Source organism: Ciconia boyciana, chromosome 10, assembly GCF_034638445.1.
Source record: "Ciconia boyciana chromosome 10, ASM3463844v1, whole genome shotgun sequence".
Classification (NCBI taxonomy): Eukaryota; Metazoa; Chordata; class Aves; order Ciconiiformes; family Ciconiidae; genus Ciconia; species Ciconia boyciana.
In genome coordinates this window covers 19,288,143-19,306,661 of record NC_132943.1, presented here as the reverse complement: position 1 = coordinate 19,306,661, position 18,519 = coordinate 19,288,143, and the positions used below count along the sequence as shown (strand labels likewise).

General features: G+C 38.6%; 1 protein-coding gene across 1 annotated transcript in view; it reads left to right on the top strand.

Moving 5' to 3' along the window:
• PLA2R1 (phospholipase A2 receptor 1) overlaps positions 1-18,519 on the top strand; it is a 44,874-nt gene that overhangs the window by 5,590 nt on the left and 20,765 nt on the right. The window contains exons 3-14 of the mRNA XM_072874083.1: positions 802-969; positions 2,084-2,257; positions 3,379-3,492; positions 4,192-4,335; positions 5,352-5,540; positions 7,025-7,182; positions 8,586-8,693; positions 13,710-13,822; positions 15,883-16,052; positions 17,144-17,346; positions 17,642-17,787; positions 18,285-18,369. Coding sequence (XP_072730184.1) covers positions 802-969; positions 2,084-2,257; positions 3,379-3,492; positions 4,192-4,335; positions 5,352-5,540; positions 7,025-7,182; positions 8,586-8,693; positions 13,710-13,822; positions 15,883-16,052; positions 17,144-17,346; positions 17,642-17,787; positions 18,285-18,369 — 1,772 coding nt within the window. The remainder of the gene's footprint in view (positions 1-801; positions 970-2,083; positions 2,258-3,378; positions 3,493-4,191; positions 4,336-5,351; positions 5,541-7,024; positions 7,183-8,585; positions 8,694-13,709; positions 13,823-15,882; positions 16,053-17,143; positions 17,347-17,641; positions 17,788-18,284; positions 18,370-18,519) is intronic.

Sequence of the window (18,519 nt, the reverse complement as noted above, 5' to 3'; positions counted from 1 at the left end):
AACATGGGATCTTTGACAAACAATTTCATTCCAAGTGTGATTGCGGTTCTCTGACCTTTTGTAGAAGCTCTGAGGTTGAGACGACACTCACTGAAGTAAAGCTTTTACAGCTTTCAGTTGCACTGGATGCTCTCAATATTTTGATACTCAAAGTACAATAGGGAAATATTTTAAATATTTTATAAGGCATTAATTGATTGTGACAACAGATGTATGTAACATCAGTTCTTTAGCTTGATTATTATTCCCCATGGTATAAAAACTTATTTTTAAAAGTTTTTTTAGTACTCCTTTGTCTTTCACATTTCCTTTCCCATAGAATGAGAAAGAATGGAAAAAACATTAGAAATACACTTTATAAAAGTGGGAGTAGCAGGGGAAATAATGCTAAATTGCTCGTCTGTCATAGACTAACAAATAAAAAATAAGTAGAGTTTGCATCTGAGCGTGTACTGATTCTGCTAACTGTTGTTTTATGTAGTTGTTCTGAAATGTAAGTGCAGATTTTATATGTTAATTGCTCAGGTTTTGTTTTGGTTCTTTTTCAGTTGTAGTAAGTTATGAGAATGTGCCTTGTTTCATGGTGACAATTTTAATAAACTATTATTTCCGGATTCTGTTCACTGAAGTTATGCTGCTCGTACTTGTAATGCTGTGTTATCAATTATAAATTAAAATTAGAAAATAACTTTAGACATTTTATTTTTATCATTGCTGCTAAAAATGGGGATAATGAAATATGGGGGTGAAGAAATTTCTGTGGTCTGCATTCCTTCAATCTCTGCATTTTGTTTATTCCAGAAACATATACCTTGCTGGGAAATTCTTTTGGTTTTCCATGCATTTTTCCATTTAAATATAACAACAAGTGGTATTATGAGTGTACCAGAGACGGAAAGGAATTTGACTGGTGTGCCACAACAACTCACTATGAACAAGATGAAAAATGGGGGTTTTGCCCAAATGCTGGTAAGATGTTCCTTGTCTTCTCTCTCCCCCTACCTCCTCCAAGAGTATCTTTGCTCTTTATTAGTAATTCTAGGACACGGTCTGTTTTGGATTACTTCCCTTCTGTTAGAGGGAAATGTCTCTTTAAAAAATGCAAAAGAAGACTTTAGCAAATTTTATCATAATTTATCATATTTGGCCTTTGGCGACCCAAGTCCTCATCCCAAAAGCAAAACTACAGGGGGTGAGCAAAACGGCGTTATCCTGCGCAGCCCATTGACCTTACCCTGCAGCTAAACTTCTCTCTCCTCTGTCCCAGTGATATATAGGGAGCTTCTCTGAAGCATGTAGAGTAAGGGTTGCTCTTGCAAAGTCACATTCTGCTTTTGACTGCTTTACATCTTGCACATTCCTTTTCTTCTGTGCACTACTTGGACATATCTTGGGCCTAAAACACTTAGAAGCAATAGCTTTAAAAAGACTTGCTATCGGAAAGATTTTGGATGTATAATCTTCATGAATATTCCAGCTTCTTCTATAAATAAGCAAAACAGTATCTTCTATCAGCAGAAGTGGTTTGGAAAACCCCTCTCTGCTCAAGCTACATTTCAGATCTCTGTTCCAAAGCATGTTAAAAACAGCTGTAAATGTGTCTTTGTAATGGGGATTTCTGGGCAACCATTATAATAGATGGTATTTTCAGCCTTGCTTATACTTTGTAATGATAGTAAGTTTATTCTCTTGAGTACAAGATAGAAGGAGATCCAGCGGCTGCTCCTCCACAAGTTGGGTGAGGTGTTCAAAGTTTGAATATTTCAACATTCAGCTTTAGGAACAAATGATCAGCTGGTATAAATGAAAACGTAGCTCTGTTGGCTTCATGAGAGCTGTGAAAATCACCACCAGCTGCAGAGCAGCTCCCAAGTATTTTATCAACCACATGAAATATGGAGCAACATTTTATTCTGTTAGTGCCCTATTCCCATATGTTCTTTAACAAAAGAACATGAAAGGAGTTCATAATCGTGCTTCCGTTGGGATGCTACTGTCATTCATTAATTGAATTGTTCAAGGTGTTATATTTCTGATTAGTTTGTAGTCTTGGGCTGTTGGTGACGAGTCTGTTTTTGAGCAGAGAGCGGCTGCGACGTTTTTTGGAAGAAGAACCCTGACACGCACCTTTGCTACCAGTTCAACCTTGCGTCTGTGCTGACCTGGCGTGAGGCACGGGACGCCTGTCAGCTGCAAGGAGGAGACCTGCTGAGTGTCACCAGCCCCGAGGAGCAGAACTACATAAGTAACTTAAGCAGTGAGTAGACATTTCTCTGGGGACCTTGTAGGAAACCTGTAGTTAGATTTCCTCTTTACCCGTGAAAAAGGCGTAAGCTTTGGAGCTTAACGCTGTGTGATGTCTCTCCCATTGCTGCTTGCAAGGCTTTGTCACGTAACACACCTCAGTAGAGCTGCTTGCAAAAGCAAGAGTGAAGGTAAGTTATCACCTTAATAACCCGAGTGCAGAAGTGGTGGTATGTGTTACGTGAGGGTGTCATTGTCTTAATTATCCCTCCCCACAGAGACTCCCATTCATTCTTGCAGCTGTGGTTATGGGGTTTGTTTCTTTTCTCTGGAGAATTATACAAATATTTACCTTTTCTGCAGTGTACCCTGGTGTCCCTTTCTCCTGTTAAGTTTTCTTTGCAAGCTGGACTTCACCAAATGTGAATGTTGAGAACATTTCTGCAGGGCTGAAGTAAATTTCCTGTATGGGAAATGCCAGCTGTGTTTTCATAAATGGATGGTATTCCTTCTCTGATATGCCTTTTGCTTTCCCCCTTGTAGCAAGCATCTCAGACAAATTTTGCAGAGCCTTCTGACAGCATGGCTTTCGTGGGTATTTTAGCATGCGTGGAGAGGACCAAGCGGAGGAATGGGTGGTAGAACTGTGATGCGAAAGGCTGCCTCAGGTTTCTTGCCCATTGCTTCCCATTATTGCTGATTTTCAATTGCAGGATATAAGCTAACAGGAAGTTTTTAAAATTATTTCATTAGCTTTTTGATATGCCTGCAGGCTGTAAAGGGACTGAAAGTTGTTTAGTTTACGGAAAGCTGAAACAGGCTAGTGTTTCGGTAGCTGCTTGTTCTAGATTTAACTTCTAAGGTCAGCAACAACTTCTGCAGGAAGGGTTTGCGGGATGAGTAGCTTTTGAAGGGTGCAGACTTCTGAGTTTATTCCTTTTCATCTCTGTGTTGATTAACAAAGTAATAGACTTTTTCTAAGGACAGAAAAAACAGCCTGTACTTTCTGGAGACTGATTTGAAGTTTTGTTTTATTCCTATTCTAACAAGTCAGGACAGCAGATCTATACCTGTAGGCATTTTAAAACATGGGGAAAGCACAAAGTATTACTTTGTTTATTTTTTCTGTTTCAGGGCAGTTAAACGCCACAGACATGGTGCTGTGGATGGGCCTGAATCGCCTGGAGCAAGATGCTGGCTGGCAGTGGTCGGATGGAGCACCGCTAGTGTTTGTGAACTGGAGAACAAGTACTCAATATTCCTCTTGGATATGTTGTAGCAGTGCAATTACACGCTCTCTGTAACTGCAGCTTGATACAAAGCTGCTGTTCCTACAGCCATGTTTGAAAAGTGAATCAAGTGAACAAGTGTACCTCTTTTTTTTTTTTTGTAGAAATATTTATTCATATTCATTAACTAAAAGCCCCTTTTAGGGATGTAGCATCAGTTGAGCTGATCTGTTGAGCATCAGTTGAGCATCAGATCTGTTCAAAGCATTCATGGTCTAGCCCTTTCGTCATTTACTTTTAAAGGTGTTTTTAAGATTCCAGTTGCATATTTAAAAGCTATGCTCTCGTTGGTTTCATGGAGGAAAGGAGTTTCAATTAGTTTATATTAACATGCTGTAATTAACATTAGCACATTAACATGAGCTTTGTGACTTGGTTTGCGACATTTTGAGGTCTGTCCACCAGCAGACATAACATAGACACTAGAGCTTATTTCAGCCTCTCATCTGATAGCAGCAGCCAAGGAGAGATTGCCACACACGTATAAATCATGGTCAATGTTTAGCTGTCCATAGTATTGGTGTAATATTACTAGAAGTTTGGGTGTGCAGGGATGTTTATACATTTATTCAATAAGATGCAGAGAGCTTTACAACACCATTTTATGAGTAAGAACTGATTTTTTGTAATTTTGTGCTTCTCAAAAATGTATTTGCAGATGTCTCTGATAACCGTTTTAGAGAAAAGCATTGTGCAGTGATTAATTCGAAATTGAAGTATGGCTGGCAAAGCTATTTATGTGAATCTGGATTGCCTTTTATATGCAAAAAATATTTAAATAAGACAGAGCATGAAACACTGGGTAAGTCTCTCAATGTTACTGTATACTATTTGTGGGTGTGGAAGGAGAACAAGAGGAAGCTACCTGAATATAAAGTCAGCAGAACAGAGTTGTAGCTGGACTAAATGTATAGGTTTGCTAGTTTAAGTTGAACACAGTTTACTGTAACTGATGTAATAATACTTTCTTCTGTTTAAATGCAGTCCTGGAAAACATGTTGAGAGTCTTAAAACTAACAAATAATTTTAATATATGTAGCATTTAATTGGCTCCTTACATGATCAAAGGCTTACAGAATGGTCATTCTCTTTATATTACAATAGAGCCACACTTTCGAGTTTAAAAATAGGTTTTCAGCTTTGAATTGAATTAACCAGTGGCCCACAGAGAAGAAAGTTGTATAAATGCAGCTCAAAATTTGCAGTTATTTTTACGGCATGCTGTACTTTTGATATACAAAAACAGCATTGTACATATTTTCTTTTTTAAAGTGTTTATATAATGAATCTAGGATATATAGTACACAGAATGCCTCAGACTCCCATTCTGTGGGAAAGTTAAACACAGAATTGAGTTTATTAGAACATTAATTTTTGTTCCGATAAGAACAACTTACATAGGTTCAACTTCTTCCTGCTACCTTAAAAGAAAGTTTCCCTACTTTTTTCAGATAGTGAGAAAGGACTTACCCAAACTTTTTGTAGGTAATGCATCTGAAAAAGCTTTAGCTGGCTTTGAATCAGGTTCAGAGGCAATAAGGGAGGTATCACACGTTTTAAACTGACTAAGAGATCCATTAGTGTGTTTGCACTAGTCCAGCAGCCCAAATGGTTGAATCATAAAATAAAGTGGGAGAAGTTTCAGTTTGCTTGGTAGGTGATGTTCCATAGACCATGTGTTTTGGCCTCCTTAAGTCCTCTTGGACAACTCTGTTTTCAGCATTTGAAGATAAAAAGTAGCTCTGAATGTGTTATGAACATAGCATAACCTTGGCAATTCTATCTAATATACACAAACTTTGTATGCTTAATTGAAAGATACATGGAAATATTATGCCACTCGTTGTGACACTGGCTGGTACCCACACAATCGCAACTGCTACAGACTTCATAAAGAGGAGAAGAGCTGGAACGATGCTTTTATCTCATGCCAAGGTGACAATAGCGGGCTCATTAGTATATCCTCCATGGCAGATGCAGAGCTGCTCCTTAACTTGCTTGAAAGTGGTGAGTTTTGGGACTTACTTTAAAGTGTGCAGTGTTTCTTGAAGTGTGTTGTGATGCTCTTTTGTGCAGCCCTTTAACGCTGTTAGCTACTTAAGCACTATATTACATGGTGGCACACCCAAATGATGTTTACGAAAAAGGAAAGCATGATGCATGCTCCTTCTGGGAGTCTTAAAAATGTATAGCATCACCTTCTCCAATATCCATACTTAAAATAAAGAAATCGAACCAACAAAGTAAATACAGTGAGGCCACAGTAAACGTGCTAGCTTTTGTCCTTTCCTGTTCTTGGCTGGTTCCTTGCAAACTGTTGTGAAATATTCAGTGATCATCCTTAGGCAAGAATTGTGCTTAGAAGCAACGACAATTCAGAGTATCTTTTGCTTTCAAGCTGGCCTTCTCCACACTGCAAAGTTGCTGCTGCTGCTGCTAGTGTGTTGGCAGAGTCCCCTTTGATGGCAGCAGGGTGTATCAAAGGAGTTCTGCTAGTCCACATTGTCCTAAGAGGCAGCATAATTACACAAGGAACTTAATGAACAAAAGCTCTTCGGTGCAGCAGTGCCAAGACTTTTGTTGTCATAACAGCAGCAAAGAAAAGTGAACATTTTGTGCCTCCAGCTGACATCAGTGTGCTGGCAGAGCTGCACGGTTTGGCCATGAGCTTCCCAGAGCTGGAGCACAGTGACATGTTTTATCAACTCTGTCCCATCAGCTGTGTTTGCAGGATGGTGTGTTACACTGATTTATTGGACAACATCTCCCATTACCATCCCTCCTGCCACCCATCCTCCTTGCTGTCCTGTCTGTCTTTCCCTTAGGAGATTAACCACTGTGTCATCTTCCTCACCTCTATTAACACCCTCCATAGATACCAAATACCATTATTTCCAGAGATGCTGTAATGGATGGATGTAATTGTTTTCAGCTTGTATTCAGCTTCAAAGTCTGCTGCTTCTATTTGAGACCTGCTTCAGGCTTCTCTTCAGGATAAGGGCTTACATGCTTGAAAGGTGGTCTACTTTTTCTGGCTGTAGTAGCTGGTCAAGTCAGACATTACATCAAACTGCAAGCCTTGTCTTTCCTATGTTTGCCAGCCACTGTGGCTACAACTGTGGTCTCTGTGTAACTTAGAAACATAACTCAGAGAAACGGAAAGCTGAGTGTGCCATGGAAGATTATAAGAAGAAATCTTTCCCTTCCATGTCAGGCTTCGTGCCCCATGCACTTCAAAAAAGTGCATCTGCTCTTGATTTGTGTTATCACATATGTTGATCTATTTTTGAAGCAATTTAGTCTTCAAGGGCAGTAGAACATTATCTCATCAGTAAGGTTTCCTAAAGTTTATATAGCTATTTTTTTTTCCTGAGAGAAGGTAATTCTTATGAAAATCCCATGAATAATTTTTAATGGTGGTGGTGATGTTACAGAAACAACAGGCATTATTTCTTCAACATTAAAATATGAACTCACTTATTCTTTTACAGAAAATGTAACCGAAACATGGATTGGGTTATACAGTAATAGCACCCCTGTTGTTTTTGAGTGGTCAGATAGCACCCCAGTAAAATTCTCCAACTGGGACAGCCAAGAACCTAACACCTTTCAAAGAACAGGACAACTCTGTGTTTCAGCGCAAGGATCTGTAAGTTTCCTTTTCTTTTTGAAAGAATTAGACAGACACTTATTTTAGCTCATAATAACTTATTTTCTCACTGCACGTACTTTTTTAAACCATGACCTGTAGTATGACTTTGGTTTTTGATTCCTAATATATTCATGTTGTGATAAATGCAGTGTAGCCTTTATAAACCAATACATTTTGCAGCACTGATGCACAGAAAATTAATCATAGATTTTGAGCTTATGTACAATAAAAAATGTTACATAGATAAAGCTTGCCAAATGGGAGAGAACAAATATGAGTAGGTATTTTGATAAAGACAAAGTAATTTAAAATCCAAGTAGTGTGTATCATAATTTATGATGCATCAGTTCTGGTCTTGAAAGCTTCAAATTCATGTTTTGAAAAACTGTTAGCTGTGCCTATTTTCTCTTGCTGTCAATATTTATAAATTTTATGTAGCATCTTTCAAAAACAGATAGTAGTCTAGATCTACATACAATTATAGAAGTTGACAGCAGTAAGATTCACCCTAAATCAGTCAGGTGTTGTGAAACTGGGAGTAATGGTCAAATAACACTATGTCCTGTCTTACCTGTATTCATGGCACTGTCAATTTTTTCATAATTTGGTCATAAATTTACTTTACTTTTACAATTAACAGTACTTAAATGCACCAATACGTGACTTATGTCAGTAGCACTATAATCCTTTTTTTTTTTTTTTTGTAAAGTATGTTTTGTCTAAGTGTGAAAACTGTATCAAAAAGAGTTTCTGTTGTCTCTCCAGTAGTGGGTCCAGGTTGCAATCTTTAACTCATGGGAAAGCCAAGACAATTACAGTGACCTGGAAAAGTGGGTTCCCATTGGAAGCAGAAAATAGGACTTCGGTAAAATTGTGGGCTTTAGATAAACAAAACCATATTTTACTCAGTTTGCAAGTGTAAACAAAGGAAAAAGTAAAATACAAAGGAAAATGAGGTTCAAGATAAAATTCTTCAAGCATTATTTTTGGTACATGTCCCGTATGTATCGATGTCTGAAAATTATATCATACAAACTTTGTAATATCTTGAGTAAGGACTGTGCAAATATAAAGATGAATCTTACAAAGAACCATAATAGATAGGAAGAACGTTCCTATCTGTTCTGAAAAGTAAGTGCTCTGGCAGTTAATTAAGATGCATTACATCCCAAAGAGTGATTCAAAGAGACAAACCCTTTGTGTGATTGATTTGAAAAGTCCTGCTGACAGTGCTGGTGGAAATAAATGGTCCATCTAAGGATAAATAAATTAATAGAGTGAGAAAAATTACTTGTTTTTACTGAAAAGTTAAAATAGGAGGATGGAGTGTAATCTAATGTGGGTATAGATATGCATGAGAATATGAGTATGTACAGAATATACTTCTTTTTATCCCTTAGGAGGGACATTGGAAGGTTAAAAAATGTGAAGACAGATCTTTCTACATTTGCAAAAAAGCAGGGGAATTTAATAATGTCTCTCCTGAGCTGGAATCAAGTTGTCCAGAGGTAAGGGGTTTTGTGGGTTTTGTTTGTTTTAGAGCCTTACTAATAAAATAGAATTATATAGGAAACCTCTAAGTGTAGCTATGGAACATATGGATGTAAATAGATAATTTTAGTTTTTCATATTAAAGACATGCATGTTTTGCTGGGAAAAATCTCATTGTTTGCCTTAAAAGTATGTAAACTAAATGTTAATGTAAGATTAAAAGCTTTCCCAAGATACTTTCATGGCTCATTGCATTGGCAGCAGTTGTGACCCAAGTTCCTATTTCTTTCTAGATCAAAAGTGAAACCCCTTTTGTCCACCATCTGTGCAAATAATGGCTGTTATATGATGCCTCATCCCACACATGGTTTTCATACATTGAAATGGCATGTCAAGGTGAAAAACAATCAGTTTCATTGACACGGAGAGTGAACTCTTCCACTCATACATTAGCATTCCTTTTGCTTTCAAACACAAATGGGAAGGAGCACAGCTATCTGAATAGGACATTGCAACAGGTTTTCAGGCTTTTAGGCTCTACTCTTTTAGGTAACGTGTTAAAGTCTGATTTTATTTGCCATCGGTTCCTTTTCACAGTGTGAAAAGAGCAAACTTGTAGACTTTGTGTTTTATTCAAAACTCTGGGGGAGTTTTGTGAACCTCTTTTTTTATTAACAAAAATCTTTCTTCTCTAACTCGCTTTACTCTTTAGCTCATTGTCTTCCTTTTTAAATTTCCTGTCCCTTTTCCTGAGAAGTCAAGAAACACAACCAGTTCAGTTGAATTATAAGAAGGTTGAAGCTGAAGTGTTTGGAGTCAGATGCAGTCTTTCCCCAGACGTACGGTGGTCAGATCCAGTGTCTGGTCATACCATTATGGAGACAGAAGTTACTGCTTGGTTCCGGCTTAACACTTCCAAAAGTTTAGGGTAACTGCATTTGTTTCATTTGGACCAATGTATTTCATCACTGAAGAGTTCTGTGTGTTCTTAGTGTGAGAAGGGTTTGTCACAGTCGTGACCATGTGAAAAATGTGCAGAGCATCAAGACTTCCAGTTGTAGTCAGGAGCTTGACAGCACTTCAACGTCTGGTACCTCACAGGATCGAGACTCAAGAGATTGAGTCACTGGTCATAGGTAGTTTGGTCTGCTCTGGCAAACCTCCTACTCACGATAAATTTCTGCTTGTTGATGTTTCACACCCTGTGAAAACGTATGCTGAACATATAGTCCCTTGGTTTTGATATATCCTTTTCTTCCTAATGTGAAAGAAGTTATATTCATTTAATCAAAAGAAAGTATTAAGCTTACTCAAAGCTACATTTGATTTCAGACATTTTGTCTTGACAACTCACTTTCTTTTAACGTTCAGTGTATATGTTGTTGTGAGTTATTGGCCTAATTTTCCAGGGCTAAGTCTTTCTTTCATCCAGATTTACCTTTTTTCCCCATTTTTCTGTTGCTGACTTGCCTTAAACGTACAGAATATCTCTTGGCGTTTCTCACATTTGATCTTCTGCTTCGTTAACCTTCTACTGTCATTCATGTTGGATTGCTAGTAGATTCTCAGGGAGCTTTGGCCTCGGGCACAGTTGTTTGCTTTTCTAAAGCTTTATAGTCTTATGTGTTATTACTGGCTTTCATCTCATGTTGATTTTACGACTTGTGCATCAGATGAACTAGCCTTTAACATTTTCTGTGGTTCTGCTGGTTGCAGTTTTTGCAATATGTCCATATCAAGTTACCAGAAACCTGAGCTCTTTTTTTCCTACACTTCTGTCATCCTAAGACATAAAAAGTGCTAAGCACTTTCTTCTCTTAGCAGGTCAACTATTCTTTTTTCCTAGTCAGCAGGCTATTACTGAGAATAAACATTTTATTGCAAAAGTCAGATTCTCTGGGCAGTTTTCCCCAACACTGAAAAAACCAGTTTTAAACATTTTCTTTCAACCAGCTTTTGAAACAGGGTATGGAGCTGTCAGCTGCTTGATGATCGAGTTGGAGGTTTCTATGTGCAGAACTGACTGTATTTGTACTGGTGACTTTCTCCAGTCCTCTATGCTTTAATTAGTGCATCAAAAGATAACAGTATAGTACTAAATCGAGCATGTGTCTTCATGGCTGTTGTAAAAGGGGAGAACTGTACTTTTAAGAAGAGAAATGCTATTCAGGCTACAAAACCTCCTAAAGAGCAGGAGGGCAGCTGCTCAGAATAAGGGTCCATTCGGCCTCGTGTTCTGCCTCCCACAGGTGGCTGCAAGCGGTATTTGGGGAAGAGCAGGACAGGGCAAATATGGATAATGCTTCCCCCAGTTTTCCCTTGACGCCCAACCGTTCAGGGGATTTCCTGAGCCTTTTGAGATCTGTGTATCTAACAGCCTGCATTGGGTATCCCTTCCAAGTGCTTGTCTGGTTTCCCCTTGAACTCATGCGAACTCTTTGCATTCACAACATTACTTACTGAGGAGATCTATAAATCTACTACCCTTTGAATGAAAAAATGCCACCTTCTTTCCATGTTGAACCTTCCTCCTGCTAGCTTAGCTTTGTCTGTCGTCCCAAGGTCTCGTAATGAAGGAGTCGCCCACCTTCATGGCACTCACCATTTTGTAGACCTGTGTCATACCCTCCCTAAGACATCTCCTTTTTCCAGGCTGAAGAGTCCCAGCCTGCTCAGTTACGGCTTATGTGGAAGCAGCTCCATACATTTCATCATCCTGGATGCCCTTCTTTTCTAATATCCTTTTCTGAGATTGGGGGTCAGAACTCCAAAAAATGGTAAAAAGTTAATTTAAAAGGACAGAGTAACCTTCTCTGTTCTTTCTTTCCTCGCAGTTCTTAAGGTTCAGTTTGACTTTTTGACTGAGCTGATGTTTCATGGAACTTAACTGTCATAAGCCCCAAATCCTGTTCCTGCACGGTGTGAGTGAGATAGCTGTCCCTCACTTCATACGTGAAATGGCTGGGGGGTGCAGAGGAGGTCCCCATGTGCATCACTTCATATTTATCTGTACAGAATGCTATCTGCCATTTTATTGACCAATTACTTAGCCTTTTAAGTTTGGAATTTCTCAGTCTGTGCTTACCCTCAATGCAAGCTTACCGGCCTCCAGTTACTCCACAATTTTGTTATTTTTTTTTTAAATAAAGATTAGTGTCAGATTACTTTACTCCAGTCTTTAGGCACCAAGAAAGCTTTAAGAGGAGGGTTATGCAGTGCCATTTGCTCCAGATTAAAATTTCCGAGAGGTTAGGATGATTGTGTTTGCTTCGTTTGAACCAGTGCATTTATCACTCAAGAATTCCAGTTGAAGGAAACTAGCCATTTGCTGTTTCTTATCTGCGTCCCCGTAGAGGGTTTTTTGGTCAATACTTAACCCTCTTCCAGCCCCCACTCCCCCGAGTTTAAGTGCACATCAAAGTGAAGGCGGCGTTGCCGTGTCCCCCGCAGGACTGCCAAGAGCCCACCGGGTCTGCAGAGCCCTCGGCACCCGCCAGTGCCTTTTTCCTGCAGGGAAATTCCAGCTCATTGGTACAGAGATAGGGAAGAGCCTCAACCCAGTTTATTTTTGTTTGCAAAGCCAGCGTCTGAGCAATGCATACGTGTTGTTCTCAGATCAAACCACAGAAATTGATACTACAGCTCGTTTTGCTTCTGTGCTTTCGTGCCGTACGAAGGGCTGTGCCCAGCTGTCTTCCAAGCACTGAAGGGGGATGATAGTAAAAGGCAGCAGAGCTGTCAGCTACCCTGACAGCAAACACACTCCTAAGTAGAAGCTGAAATTTGCCCCCCAGATTCAGCAGGGCTGATGGATGTGCATAATATTTGATCGCTGTCCTGAATAGGTCTGCAGCATCTCCTTGTGCATTTTATTGTACCTGAGGATGGATAGCAGAAAAAGAGCTTATCCGTTTCCCCTTTTTTCTCCTTCTGCTGTTAACGTCACCATCAAGCAGTGTTTGATGGCGCCCGCCTGGGCGCTGTGCTTGCTCCCTCTTGTGTGGCTTTGTCAGCTCCCCTGCCAGCAGCACCGCCCTCATGGAGGAGGCGAAGCCTGATCGGCTGGTTCTCCTGCCTGTGGGTGGCTTCAAGTTTAGACAGAGATGGTTCATTATCTCTTTATTCTATTCATTATTTAAAACACCCAAGCAGGGTGACCAGGCAGGTACACCGTGTGAACTCACACAGGCAGAATTCACAGCAGTGCTGGTAGCATCTTCTGGACACCCAGAGATAAATAATAAGAAATGAAAGATTAATAATAAGAAGAAATGAGGCGGGCTGACCACTGACTCCGTGTTCTGGCTCATGTTGTAAACCATGAAAATGTGTCATTTTAATTCTGCATTATTAGAGTCGGATGATTGTTAATTTAATTTTTTTTTTTTTCAAATTGGAAGTTCTATTTGAAAATGAGAAAGGGAGCTGAGAAAAGGTAAATAACTAGAGTGCATTGCTGTACAAAAGGCCAGCAATTTCTGCAATAAATATTTCTGTCTACAGTTGAAGACAAAGGGCAGCTGTAATCCTTTTTTATAACAACTTAACTGAATGTTACATGGCAGTGTTTACCCTGCACTTCAGGTATGAGGTATCAGCAATGAGTTACCACAGGTAGAAACCACCAAGTGCTGCTGCATGCTTCCTGCCAGAGAGACGGCTGTCGGCGGGGCCGGGCACACCTCCCCAAAGCTCGGTCACTAATCCCATGTTCAAAGTATAAAACTGAAACAAAAGTAGGATGCGGGCAGAGTGCCTTAACTGTTGCCCACTTTTTTGCCATGCCCATTAAAGATGTTATCATGTGTGTTAAGCCAGTTTTTGCACAATTTGAGGGTTTAAACTTTAAACTTTTGTTAAATTTACCCACGGCTTTCAGCAACCTTGACGGTAACTACTCTTGAACCACGGTAGAAAGGAAAAGGGCTACAGGGACGTCGGTGATGATCAGACAGAAAGTACAAAAAGGAATCAAGTTTTTAACAACTATATAATAATTAATAATCTATAAAATAATGTTCATTTCTTTTAAGGGATGGAAAAGACATGGTGGATATTGTTACAAAATCGACAGTACCCCTCGAAGTTTTGAACATGCTTCCAGTGGTTATTTCTGCCCATCTGCACTTGTATCTGTAACAAACAGGTAGTTAATCCTATTAGATAGCGTGAAGATACTTCTAACAAGAGCTATTCTAACTTTAGAAAGTGTTGCATGGCAAAAGGTATTACCATTATGAAATAATATTTGCGTGAGAGGCGAGCATAATTACTAACATTGGCTAAAATCAAAGGTGCGCTTTGCTTTATTTTTTAATCGAAAATAAATTTAGTAAAAAACAATCGTTAGGCTAATAAACACTTATAGCAATGTGCACACATGACCATGCAGGAATCTAAACAAAATGCTTTCTACAGGGTATGTAACATCTTTAAGAAACTTCATTAGTGTACTTGGAAACTATACTGAAAAATGAAAATATATTTAATTTTTACAATCAAAATATTTCAAATTTTCATTCACATCAATTAATATTTTATAAATGTTTCTGCTTATGTATGCATTTTACGTGAGTTCTCAGCAAATAGGGGGAGAGAGTAAATGTTTGAAAGCATTTGAGGTCTGTCTTCCCTTGCTTTGTTCCCATGTACCTGTATTACAGCTTCAGCAAAGGCTTTCTCCTCTGCAGATGTCCGGATGCTTGGGTTTTCTCTGATCTCTCTGTGATTTACCCTATATGTTGGATTCCCATTAAAGTTTACAACATACTGATAGATATATTACATACATACTTTAACCTCCATGTATTTATTGTAAAAAAAAACAAACAACAAAACAAAACTTAAGGAGGAAATCTCCCCTCCCTTTAGGACGGGGGAAGTACTGTAACCACCAGCAATCAGATGACTGATAGCTAGAAATTTTAGGAAAACACAGGCTACCCCACGTAAGGATTTACATCGATGGGAATTTGGCCTGCCAGGTGGTTTCAGGCTTGTGCAGAATGCATACAGCGCTGTACTGCAGTACGACAATAATCCTTACGGGGAGGATAAAGGACAAATTCTCGCAGCTGAGCATTTGCAGCTCAAACATCACAGGGAGCTGAGGGCACGCTGCACATCACTGGAAGCATGTCTTCAGTTGTCTTCTGCTTATTTCTTTTTATTTGATTTTTGCTGAGTGTAGCCATCACTGTTTATTATGTTAGTTCCCAGTTCCAATGTTGGAGTAGCAAAGGAAGCTAGTTGTTAGTTTAGCTTTTTTTTTTTAATTACCGCTGAGGTTTGTTGTTCTGGTGTGAAAAATACAAAAACTTTTCAGCGTATTGATCCTAAAATATTAATTAGAAAGTAGGTTGTAGAGGAAGAGAGCATGTGGAGGAAATAAAAATTAAATAAAAGTTCTCAGTGTTACGGATGCATTCAGTTTTTTACATTAATGTCATCCTCATGGTATTTAGCTGTTCTTTTCACAGTGTGTGAAACCAAGAAGTCGTATAAGTCTTTATCAAACTGGGAATTTACTTTGCTGTGTATATTTTCATAGGAAGCTAATTAAATGTGCTTATAAACTGAAGCATTTTTGTATAGTGCTATACCAATTATATCTGAATAAGTTATGTTTAAGTGACAAATGGGTTACTATATGCAACAATTATTACTTGCAAAAAGGTGTACGTCTCTCATAACTTTAATGAAGAAATTAAAGAAGGAAAAAGTGCTTCCTTCTGTAGTCAGATCAGCTAGTGCTTTGAGTCCTTCAGCTCTGGTTTCTTAGCACTAGTTTGTGTGTCCAGTTCCAATAGGATATTTCTGCACAGAGCTTTTTCTTTTCTTTCTTTTGTAGCTTTTTCAGACCCTGCTATCTTTTCTCTTTCGTACAAAGAGCTTCTTATTTTTATTTGTGAGCCATTAATATATTCTGTCTTTACATCTTGTAGTTCAAGCATTGAGCTTGTAAGATCTTAATCTACTGTTTCTTCTATGTGCCCAATGCTGGGGGAAAAAAAAAGCGAAGAATTGTGGTTTATGCTACAGACTTGTGCCTGAAGTTCCCCACAGCATTCTATAAAGAAAATTAAGTACCTCTTACCTATTTTTCTCTTCTTGCATAATTTAAATCATTTCATGAGAGCTATTCACTGAAATACCAATTCACCTATTTTATTCTAATAAACTTTTTGTCTTGATTATTTTCTTAAGGTTTGAACAAGCTTTTATCACCAGCATGATCCGTAGCATGGTAAAGTCTGAGAGAACTTATTTTTGGGTAGGATTGCAAGACCTTAACAACACAGGAGAATACTTTTGGCTAAGTACAGCGGGGAAGAATCGCTCCGTGAGCTACACAAACTGGAACAAGTACCAGCCACGTGAGTAGCATGCCGATAAAAAAAGAAGTGGCTTGGAGGGGGACAGTGCTCTCTCTTCCCCCTGCCACCAGTGCCTTAGCAGTGGCTGAAGAGTCCCGGTCCTTTCCTCCCTGTCTGGTCAAGAGAGCAGAGAGATAAGCTTACATTTTCTGTCGACTCTGTAACTTCCTACCGTGGGTTGAGTTAGATGAGTTGGCAGTTGTGGGGAAGCCGGAGCTTCCTTCCCCACTTTCCAACCGGGTGCTGCTATCGTGGGCTCCCCGGCTGTGGCAGGATGCTGGACGTTGCTCTTCCCACCCTCCGGTGTAGCGGGGGGGAAATTAACAGCCACGGTCTCCTTGCAGACACAGTTAATCCCTGAATTTTTTCTTTTTCTGTGAGATGTTTTTAATATATTTCTTTATGGCCTTTTCAAGGAGGCCATCAGGGCTTCCTGAGACTCCCAGAAAAAGGTCCCAGAGAAGTAATGAATTTTATTTAGTAACAGTCACAGTTTGTAATTTGCATTTTCTATGAAAAAAAAAAGAGCACAGAGATTGTCTTAGCTACATTTCTGCCAATAAGAGCACTGTGTGGAAGTTTTTTCTTCTTCTTCTTCCCCTTTAGTTTGCTGATACTTGGTTTGCTTGTTTGATTTTGTTTGTTTTATAATAATCCAAAGGAAAACATTCCAAGAAAACAAAAATGAAGAAAGTGAAATAGTTGTTCAACCTTTGAAAAGTAAACCTCTTAGCAATACCTGAGAATAGAGGCATAATAATAAAGACACTCCATTTCACTAATTGCTTCTCAGTTTTGGACTCTTTACATTTATTGCTTTACTACTGCAGTTTGCAAAAGTGCTATTTTAAATTGCATTTCATCTCCTGCACGTTGTGGGAGAAACCCTTCGTCATGGTTCGTTTTACAAGCTCAAGTCAGCCAAGACAGGATTTTATAATAAACTGGCCGCTGACCAGAGAATTTGCTACTTTCGTAAGTTCATCGAGGTTTTATCCAGAACTCGATGCCAATAAAACAGTCACTTCACCAAAAATTCACAAAATTCAAATGCTTTATTCTGATACTTCAACACTTATTCCCATGTCTAGGTCATTCCGGAGGATGTGTGGCTATGCGAGGGCAGCACCCTGTTGGTTACTGGGAGGTGAAAAGCTGTAAGAACTTCAAAGCAATGTCATTGTGCAAGCAGAAAATCAATTCTTACGAAGAACCTGAACTTACTTTTCAAAAACATTTGAGTTCCTGCTATTTTGGATGGGAGTCAGAAGCTAATCTGCTCAGCTGCTACAAGGTACGTGACAAACTTGCTTTGAATTTTTTCTGATTCTACGTCAGCTTAGGGATACACTGTTCCTGAAATATTTTTGATAAAGCATTATTTCTTTCACTCAACAAACAAAAATTAATTGTTACCATCCTTCACTGAATTTTAAAGTGAGTGGAAGTCTTAAGAAACAGAACTATACTTGGAATACACATGGCTTTACTGTAGGAAAACCTGCAAATAATATTTGATTTTTATGGGTTTCTAAAACAACTGCTCTCCAAAATCAGCGACATTTATGACAGTGTTTATTTTATTGCAGATATTTCACAATGAAAAAGTTCTGATGAGAAGAACATGGGACGAAGCAGAAGCGTTATGCCAAGATTTTGGAGCACATCTTGCTAGTTTTAGCCATATCTATGAAGAGACATTTTTAAACAATTTATTATATACAATTTTTGATAGGTAAATATGTTTTTTCAAAACCAACAAGATTTATCTTAATCATACTAATATGTAAAAATAATCTACAATGTAGGTTCTTCCATCCTCTTTACTAGTGGCTGAAGAGGTCTCTAACATGAACTTAGAAATGTGTGAAAATAAGCGTATTAGCAACACTGTAATGGGATTCTTTTTGAAGATGATCTTTGTAGTAGATGTTGAGCGACTGTTAACGTCAAGGTGATATTCTTGTGAGTTAACATTCCCTCTTGAAATGGAGGTTCGGCAATTTTAATCCTATTTTAAATGTTTTCATCTTTGAAAATATAATTTAACATTTTAGGAGGAAAACCAGAGTTTACTTCAAGGATACTAAAAAGTTAAGAAATGTATTACAGAATGATATATTGAATTCAAGAAGAAATGAATATGGGTATTTGCACTATTTAAAAAATAATTTCTGAAATAGCTAAGGAAAAAGTGCATGAGAAATGTTATTTTCTTTGTTTCCATCATAGGACAGAAGAAAGACAGTTCTGGATTGGATTTAATAAAAGAAACCCGCTTTCTGGAGGGACGTGGCAGTGGTCTGACAGAACACCTGTAACTATCTGTATACTATATGTTTCAGTAACCTTTCAAGTCATATCTGAGCATAAGTTCACAAAAATAAGCCTTATGAGCAAACACTGGCCAGGAAAACTGTTTGGTTTTCATGTCCACATACTTCACTTAAAGTAATTGTTACAATAG